Source organism: Neovison vison, chromosome 12 (genome assembly GCF_020171115.1).
Source record: "Neovison vison isolate M4711 chromosome 12, ASM_NN_V1, whole genome shotgun sequence".
In the NCBI taxonomy this organism is placed as follows: Eukaryota; Metazoa; Chordata; class Mammalia; order Carnivora; family Mustelidae; genus Neogale; species Neogale vison.
In genome coordinates, this window is record NC_058102.1 from 3,383,206 (window position 1) to 3,393,022 (window position 9,817).

Consider the following 9,817-nt stretch of genomic DNA (forward strand, 5'->3'; position numbering starts at 1 on the left):
GGGTCAGGGTACCAGGGAAGCCCACCCATTATTACCCACTGAGTTCTGACCCGCAGCGCACGCCACAGCCCTCCGCCAGCACGGAGGTAGTCTGGACCCTGAGGCCCGCCTCCCCTCCCCCTCGCCCCCTTGCAGGCCCGCGCCCCCCGCGGCGGTTTGCCAGACCCCGCGGTTGCGGCAGCGGCTCCCAGGTTCCCCGGCAGGTGGCGCTATGGGGCGCAGAGCCCAGCTTCTCCTCCTCCTCTTGGGCCTGGGCCTGGGCCTAGGTCGCGGGCGCCTCCCGCGGCCCACCGCTCCCCACAGGGCCCTGGCTGCCATCCCTGTCTCCCGGGCGACCGCCACACCAGAGTCCGGACTCCGCCTCCAGGATCCCGCCTCGGCCCGCCGCCCCCCGCCAGCCGCCCAGACTCGCGGCCCAGCCCTCGGAGACGCGGCCGCGCTGCGCGCTTGGAGGGCCGCCCCGGGCCTCGGGGAGCCGGCCGGCAGCGCCCGCGTCCACCTGCGGCCCCGCGCGGCCCCTGGCGGCGGCGTGATCCTGGCCGGTGGCGGCCGCCTCTGCCTGCCCCGCGGCCCCGCGCGCCCGCTCTGTGTCCTGCTGCGCGTCCTGCTGCGCGCGCGCCTGGCCGCCGCGCCCGCGCTCGTGCACCTGCGGCTGTCTGCGCGCCGCGGCCGGCTGTCCCTGCTGTGGCGCACCGCGCTGCCCCGCGCGCTCGGGCGCCCGGAGTGGACCTTCTGGCTCGTGCCGCTGCGGCCCGCCGGCCCTCGGCGCCCCCGCCGCTCCACCTCCGACCTGCCGGCCGCAAGGCCTCGCCCCTCCGCGGGCTTCGTGGCCCAAACGCAGTGTCCCACGGATGGGCCCACGCCTGTTGTCCTGGAAGCTCTCACCTCGGATGGGCCTCAAGCCATACAGTCTTCCGTGTCCTGCCAGGTATCCCCAGAAATGCCCTGTGAGATCACCATGGTGAAGATCAACAGGAACAAAGATGGTGAACCCTTGGTGCTGACCAGGAAGATGGAGGCTACCCTCAATGCCACCTACAAGTACAACTGTGTATACTCCACCTTAATTGTTTCCTACTGGCAGGTGTTTTCCGTGAACTCGGTAAAGGATCTGCCCCAGTGGTACAGACCTTTGGATATACCAATCACGAAATCAGGGAGGGTGCCAACATTTCTACATATCCCTCCAAAATCTTTAACTTGGGGAGTGTATGTGATGAGATTCGTAGTCGACGTCTATGCGAATCGAAATAGGCCTCAGGCCTCGGCCTCAGATTTCATGTATGTCAGCATCGTTAGAAGTGACCTAGAAGCAGTTATTGCTGGGGGTCCCAACATAACAATCAAATTCACAGATCAGCTGGTTCTGGATGGAACGGGGTCGTCTGATCCAGATTCGGACAGTCCTTCGCAGGGACTCCGTTTTTCTTGGTACTGTACCACGGATCCAAAAAACTACCAGGGACATAAAATCACAGTGATGAGCAACAGCGTCTGCACCCCAAAGCATACTAATCTGAACTGGAAGGAGGCCTCTGGCCCTGTCCTCACACTTCAGCCAGGAACACTGAAAGGTGGAGGTGTGTATATCTTCAGAATGGTGATCCGCAAGGGTGATAGGAAAGCCCATGTTGATAGAAAGGTCCACGTGCTCAAAGGACCAGCCCCCGCAGCATACATCTCGTGTATTGAAAATTGTGATGCCGTTTTGGGTATTTCAGCCAGATTTTCTTTGTTTCTCAGTTGCACAAATGGTTCAACAAGCCAGGATGAGTATAAATGGTCGATTCTGTCATCTCTAGGGGATGAGGTAAACTTTGATTGGGCAAAACACACCACAACAGGGAGGAATGGGGCTTATTTGTCTATAAAAGCTTTTGCTTTGAAGGATTTTCCTGAAGCTAAGTTTTGGGCTTCTGTGCATCTAGCAACTTGGAGTGGGCATAATGTGGACTTGAAGCACCCGTTTGTTATTAACTATGTCCCTGAAACCGGAGAGTGCAGCATTAATCCAGCTACAGGAATTGCCTTAGTTACCAGGTTTGTTATCCGGTGCTCTAATTTTAAGGATAAGAACATCCCACTTACATACAAAATGGTAGTCTCTGATTTGTATGGTTTTGGTCAGATCAGTTCTATAAAAGAGAGCACCTTGGGGGCCATCCTGTATTTGGGGAATGAGTCCACATCGCCTCCTTCGTTTCTCCCTGTGGGTGTGTTGGCTAATCGTTATGCGATGAAGATATCTGTTCAGGTGTATGACTCTCTAGGAGCTTTTTCTCAGGCAACTTTGTATGCGACCGTACATGCCCCTACGGATAAAATCTCAGCGAAGGGCGTGCTCGATCGCTTATTCAATTTCACCATGGGACCAAGTTCATTGCTATCTACTTTGCTTGACAGCCAGGAATTTCTACCTGCAGGCTATTTAATATATATAGCAGCTTCTGTTTTGAATAACATGAAACCTGAATTAAGTTTGGAAGCTGACAAAGCCAGATTCCGGGAATACCTTGTCAACCAGACTTTCATTCTTCCCAATAGCACTTTGGTGGAAATTAGCCAGGTAGTCATGAGTGTTACTGAGTTAACCCAGACGACCGCCGGATTCACTCGAATGGCTCAGAAACTGGCCACAGTGAGGATTTGGTTAGCAAATCGAGCCCTACAGCAGTCTCGACAGAAGGATTCACACGTTCGCTCTGAACAAATAGAAACTGTGAGCACTGGGATATTAACAACTTTGTCTAATATTTTGAAACTCACCGCTAGCTATGAAGTGGTCGATGAGCCTTTCTACGTGTTGGAATCACTAGCAGACACAGTACTGGAGGGTAAAGTGCCAGGGAATGAGACCACCGCAATGACGGCCTCTAGCTTTAAGGTGTACCTCAGGAAAACTGAAAAGTGGGATGTTACCAATATCTTTAGGAATGAGAAAAGCAGTCAATATCATTTTCGTCCGACTCTAAATGTGAGTATTATTCCTAGCTTCCCGGCAAATTCCCTTATTTCCACCATGTTTTGTGAGTTTGCAGATGATCCCTTTCCTTGGATGAATGATCAGGAAAGCTGTTCGGCAGAGGTGGTTGGATTCAGGATGACAGGAACCACACCTGACGGCGACGTGGTCGAGATCATGCCTGATGTAGCAGAAGTGTACATCGCCAGAAAAAACTTGAGCTTTGCATCTTTTAACCTCACAGTGGGACCGGAGAGTGAGACCGAGGGAGCTGATGAGTCCTTGAAAAGGACAACAGGGAAGTTTAGGGTTGAGGTGGACAGCAGTGTAGTGAAGGAGTTGCTGGTCCACATTGTGACCGAAGTGACCGTGTTGTTCACGGTGTTGGTGTACGCCGGCAGTGAAATTTCCCCCACTGCTCTGGTCGCCACCTTCCTTGTGCCCCATGACATTCCTCCCATGACCAACCAGAGTGACCTGTTTGACTCAGCCTGTGTCGTTAGGGAGGCCCGCGTGGTTTGCCTTCCAGCGTCCCTGCTGCAAGTCATAGCTCAGCGAGGCGGTTCGTCTGAGTGCACGTTGGTCATAGCTCTGCAGGCACCTCGTTTTGTCATGGCAGCCAATGATAAGCTCGTGAGAATCGCTCTTTTCAGCGCTCACTGCCTAGACATGTATGGGATCCAGAGCGACTGGAGAGAAGATACCTGTGTTCTCGGAGAGAGGACCACGTGGCGAAGAGTGCACTGCATCTGCCAAAGCACAAGGAGGGTCCGGCGGCAGCTGGATCTAATAAAAGAAGCCAGCCGGCACCTGCAAACCCACTTTTTGACGGCCATTGTAATCGTGATCCCCAATGCTGTGGACCTACGGTTGGAGGTAATCAAGAACGTTACCCACAACCCTGTGACGCTCTTCACTGTGCTTTTCATTATGCTGATGTACATAATCCTAGCTTTCTGGGCCTTACACAGGGATGATATGGATCAGTATCTTCGGCAACATGTGATAATTTTACTTGATAATGATCCTTATGATAAGGTGTGTTACCTGGTGACTATTTTTACGGGAAGCCGTTATCGGGCCCGGACAAGGGCCGATGTCTTCATGCAACTTATGGGAACAGAAGGTGCCAGCGATGTGCATTGTCTGAGCCATCCGCATTTTACAACCCTCTACCGGGGAGGCATCAACACTTTTCTCCTAACCACGAAAAGGGACTTGGGGGACATCCATTCCATTCGTGTTTGGCACAACAATGAAGGCAAATCCCCCAGCTGGTATCTAAGCAGAGTTAAGGTAGAAAATCTGTTCAGCCGACACATCTGGCTGTTTTTATGCCGGGAATGGCTTTGTATTGACATCTCCTTGGACAGAACATTTCGTGTTACCGACCCAGACCAGCCTATCAACAGAAAGGACTATTTCTTGATTGATTCAACTTACAAGCTGGGAAGAGATCACATGTGGTTCTCTATTTTCTCTGGCAGCATTGCTAAACCATTCAGCAGGCTGCAGAGACTGTCCTGCTGTTTGGCAATGCTGATGGCCTCCCTTCTTTGTAATATTATGTTCTTTAATCTTGACAGAGCAGAAGAAATGGTTTCAGAGGAGGGGAGCTATGTCAGGTCATTGATGATAGGACTGGAAAGTGTCTTAATTATGATCCCTCTGCAAATACTAATAATTTTTGTCTTCACCTACTCCCAGAGGGAACCTCTTGTGACTCTAGAAAAGGTATCTCCCAAGAAGCATTATGTGGTACCCGAAAGTGGATACTGGGAGGAATATCTGGAAAAGTGGCATGCTCAGGAGACTGTGCATGCACCCATCATGGAAGTTTCCAAGTCTCCACCTCGGGAAAGACAGAAAGGTCACAAGTATTTAGACAAAGAGCCTTCCATTGCATGGCGCATGCATAAGAAAGGAGCAAGCAAGGCCACACGTGCCAAGGAAAAAAATATAAATGCTAGTAACACAAACATAAATAACAATCAAGATGTTGCTGGTGGAAAAGACCATGCAGTTCCTGTACAACTCAAAAGGAAGAGCAGGATCGTTCTGCCCTGGTTTTGCATTTATATAGCTTGGTTCTTGGTTTTTGCCACATCTAGTATATCTTCGTTCTTCATTGTATTTTATGGGCTGACCTATGGCTATGAAAAGTCAATGGACTGGCTCTTTGCATCATTTTGTTCATTCTGTCTGTCGATTTTTCTGGTGCAGCCATGTAAAATTATACTCTTGTCAGGCTTCAGAGCAAGTAGGGCCAAGTATTGTAAAAATCTTTCTTGGGCGGGCAGGTTCGGCCTCACTGAGATCTCTCTGCGCAGCAAACTGAGCCGAGAAGAAATGGCAAGGCGACACCAGCAGATCATGGAGCTCCGAAGATCGAGGATGTACCAGCCCCTCACCGAAGACGAAATCCTAATATTCAAGAGGAAGAAGGCAATTAAGAGAAGGGCTTTCCTGTTCCTGTGTTACGTTCTGACTCACTTCATCTTTCTAGCCCTCCTGTTGAGGCTCGTCACCCTCCTGCGTCACACGGACAGCTTTTACTATAACCAGTTTGTTCGCGATCGGTTCTCTGTGGATCTCGGCTCGGTGACCAAGCTGGAGGACATCTACAGGTGGCTGAACAGCGTGCTGGTGCCCCTGGTCCACAACGACCCGAATCCAGCCTTTCTGCCCGACAGCTCCTCTAAAGTCCTGGGGCTTCCACTGCTGAGGCAGGTGAGGGCAAGACCTGGCGATAAACTCTGCCTGCCTGCCAACTTTGCCCAGACCAGCATGGGAAGAGAAATCCATTGTCATCCCAGCTATGGCACTGACCCGGAAGACACCAGAAGCTACTCTGGCCTTTGGAACAAAGTTCTCAAGAGGCCTGAGGATAAGAATACCGATGGGTTTACTTACAAGCCTCCAGAGAAGATCTGGGGGTACGTCTCCCACGGACTCTTACACACCTACGGGTCGGGAGGCTATGCGTTCTATTTTTTCCCAGAGCAGCAGCCTTTTAATTCCACCGTGAGGCTCAGGGAACTCCAGAGCAGCGAGTGGCTTGATGAGCAGACGTGGGCCGTGATTCTGGAGCTGACCACCTTCAACCCAGACGTCAGTCTGTTCTGTAGCATTTCTGTCGTTTTCGAGGCGTCTCAGTTAGGAGTTGTGAACACGAGCCTATCCGTGCACTCCTTCTCGCTTGCTGATTTCGACAGGGAGACTTCCGCCGAAATCTACTTGTATGTGGCCATTCTCATTTTCTTTTTAGCCTATGTGGTCGATGAGGGTTATATCATCATGCAAGAAAGGGCCTCGTACGTGAGAAGTGTGTATAATCTGCTCAACTTTGCTCTGAAATGCATATTTACTGTGCTGATTGTGCTCTTCTTTAGGAAGCACTTCTTGGCCACTGGCATAATTCGCTTTTACTTGTCGCACCCTGAGGATTTCATTCCGTTTCATGCGGTTTCTCAAGTAGATCACGCCATGAGGATCATTTTGGGTTTCCTGTTATTTCTGACCATTTTGAAGACCCTCAGGTATTCCAGAATCTTCTATGACGTGCGCCTGGCTCAGAGGGCCATTCAAGCGGCCCTTCCCGGCATCTGCCACATGGCCCTGGTGGTGTCTGTGTACTTTTTTGTGTACATGGCATTTGGCTACCTGGCGTTTGGTCAACACGAGTGGAACTACAGTAACCTGATTCATGCTATGCAGACGATATTCTCCTATTGCATTCCAGCCTTTCAGAACACTGAGTTCCCCAACAACAGGGTTCTGGGGGTCCTGTTCCTCTCTTCTTTCGTGCTGGTTATGATCTTTGTATTGATCAACTTATTTCGGGCAGTGATTTTGTCTACCTATAAGAAAGTGAAGCAACCCGTGTATGAGGAACCATCAGATGAAGCAGAAGCAATGACCTATCTGTGTCGGAAGCTAAGAGCAATGTTTAGGTTTCTGACCTTCCAACCTAGGGACAAAGATGAACCAGAGTTCTTTGTCAACATGGTATATGGGCAACCAGAGAAGAAGAGCCAGCGGTATCTGGGGCTGAAGACCAGAAACATCAATGGGAAGAAAATGGTTTATCTTGTTGTGTGATGAGTGTCATGGTCAAGACTCACAGGCAAGAGTCCCCCTAGGTGCTGGTTCTCTGAATGTAAGGAATGTTCAATGGCTCAGCAGTGCTCTCTTCCCATGTCCTGCACAATGCACACCCCTGCATTCAGAAGTGTCTCCACCTTTGGCCTCTACTCCTGAGTGTTGGGATTCAGGGCATGTCTGCAACATGGAGCCCAGGGCCGATTTCCCTCTAGAGTGAAACTCAGTGTCCTTGGAGCCCATAGATATTTAGAGTAGTAGAGACCTGGTGTTGGGTAGGGAGCTCTAAAGGGTCCCCACTCTAATTCCCTAGGGTAGAGCATTTTCATTCTGCAACTGTGTCCCCCGGGGCGGATGTCAGGTTTTTGTGGGTCCCTCAGTTTCTCTGGGGGATCCCCTTGCAGAGCAGAGCATGGAAACGCCTCTCCGCCCGCTGCCTTCCTCACACCCCCAGGACACCCCCCACCCATCCAGCTGGGCCAGGGCTGGAGGGACTTTGTGCCAAGATCAGGATCTGTCTTTTTACTTTTGAGTCTAGGGGTGGGATCTGAGGGTCAGAAGACTGAGCTTCCCATCTACTCCTGTGGGCTACTGCTAGTTAATGCTGTGAAATGTAATAGCTTTTTCCGGCCAGTAGACATGAATTTTGTTCAACAACAAAAAGGTTGTGTGTGTGTGTGTGTGTGTGTGTGTGTGTGTTTGTCGGGAGGAGTGGGTTCACACCGAAAGATAGTAAGTGTTCTGTATATTGACTGTAAGAATTTGTGCATCCAGGTGTTGGGCTTTGGGCAATTTACAGCATGGTGGATTACTGCAAAATAATAAAGAAAATGTGGTTCATTGTATAAGAGCAATATGGCTCACAGCTCTTACAGTTCTTCTCAAAAGCATGTTCATTTATGTAGATGTCACTTTAAGCTTTATCAGAATTAAATGTGAGATTACTCCTGTAAGACTTGCTGTGATTTTGGGGTGAGGGGTGTATGTACAGGTGGATCCTGCCTTCCCCCATGGAGAGCCAGTGAAGGCGGACAACGCAAGCAACTGGGAACAACTTTGTCACAAAATGAGAGATTTCTCCTGTGAGACTTGCTGTGATTTCTTTGTGAGGGGTGTATGTACAAGTGGATCCTGCCTTCCCCATGGAGAGCCAGTGAAGGGGTCAACCCAAGCAGCTGGGAACAACTTTGTCCCAAGCCCTTGTTACTCACTCAGTGGCCCTGTGGTCCTGAGCTGTGCTGGAATGGCTCACAGACATGCACATGTGCTTTCAATGCCACTCACACAAGAGTGCCTGAAGGTCAGATTTGGATTTTCTTTTCTTTTTTAGAATATTATTGAGTTGAGAAAGAGAGAGAGAGAGAGAGAAGGGACAGAGGGAGAAGCAGAATCCCCGTTGAACACAGAGCAGGAAGCAGGCCTAGATCCCAGGATGGATCATGACCTGAGTGGAAGACAGAGATTAACTGACTGAGCCACCCACATGCCCTTCTCTTTTTATCTGTAAATACCTGGTTTCTTGGGAATCCATTTAAAAAATACTTTGAGATACTGCCAATCCTTTGGATTGGTTTTCTTTTTATATTACAAATGGTAGAGAGCTCAAATTCAAAATTAACTTTATTTTCTACCAAAGAGAGTCATTTGCTCTTTTAGCATTTCCCGTAGCTCTCGTAGTCCATCTTCTAACATGTGTAGCCTGTCTTAGGGCTTGAACACTATTCTAGAGACAAGGTCATGTATGTGAGTGGTTCTAGGCCATACATGAAAAGCTTCATCCAGATGGTCCATCTGTGGGCAGACACAGAAAATAAAGTCCGCAGTATATAATCGTGACTGTGATCCAAGGAATGCTCTTGCTGGAAACACCCAGAGGTCCTATCTGCTAGTAAGAAAATCCGAGTGTTTCCTCAGCGCTCCCCGTTGTTCATGACCCGGAATTGGTGTTATTCCCAGAAATGCCTTGTATCTTCCTTAATTCTCAATTGCCCAAAGGAAGAAGGCCCAGTCCCCAGGCCTGGTGGCTTCAGGGGTCGCACAGTGCTTGGCATACCTAGCAGCAGAGGGGCCTGGAGACGGGCACGTTGGGGAGGCACGAGGGAAGAGAGGGTCTGAGACTGGGCATGGGACCCCGTGGGCCCGAGGGCCCTATGGAAGCTGAAGCTGGGCAGGCTCCGGAGGGCCGGGTCGTTGGGGCTCAGATCACCACCGGCATCACTGGCCACACTTGGGGTAGCACATCGACATGTCCGAAGTGCACACTGCTTTACCGTGTCCACGGGGAAGAACAGGGCTCCGTTTGATCCTATCTTGCCTGCTGCCTGGGGTGGACACTGACAGTCTTGACTGTGGCGCTCGCCCAGGCCTGGGGGACCGGGACTCACATTTTAAAGGGGGTTGGGGACAGGGAGTTAGGGATCTAGGTTCAGGGCGCTCCAGTCCATGCAAGTGTATAGCAAGACGATGCTGGACGCGCTCCGGCCGCCTGGATTCTTCGAAGGCGGGTGGAAAATCCAAGAAGCATCGGAGAGCCTCAGAACAGTCATCAGAGCCGGTCCAGAGGCCTGCTCAGTCAGGAGGAGAGCGTGACCTCCCCTTTTCCTCGACCCAGAGTCCCAGAGGCGGAAGTCTATTATGTGAGGCGGAAGTTCTCCAGAAAGCCCCATGGAGGGTTGGGGGCGGGCTCGCGCCTGCGCCGTATATAGTCGCCGGGAGGCGGAGTCGCGCAGGCGCTGCCGGTCGTACGCCATGTTG

General features: G+C 51.1%; 1 protein-coding gene across 1 annotated transcript; it reads left to right on the forward strand.

The window, feature by feature from the left end:
• The first annotated feature begins 211 nt into the window (after nucleotides 1-211).
• On the forward strand, nucleotides 212-8,016 carry LOC122892316 (polycystic kidney disease and receptor for egg jelly-related protein-like). Its single transcript, XM_044228615.1, has one exon. It carries the CDS (start codon nucleotides 212-214, stop codon nucleotides 7,061-7,063), a length of 6,852 nt encoding a protein of 2,283 aa, XP_044084550.1. The 3' UTR covers nucleotides 7,064-8,016.
• The last annotated feature ends 1,801 nt before the right edge of the window (nucleotides 8,017-9,817 follow it).

Coding starts and splice junctions, on each gene's coding strand:
- LOC122892316 (XM_044228615.1), top strand. CDS start 212: ATGGGGCGCAGAGCCCAGCTTCTCCTCCTCCTCTTGGGCCTGGGCCTG.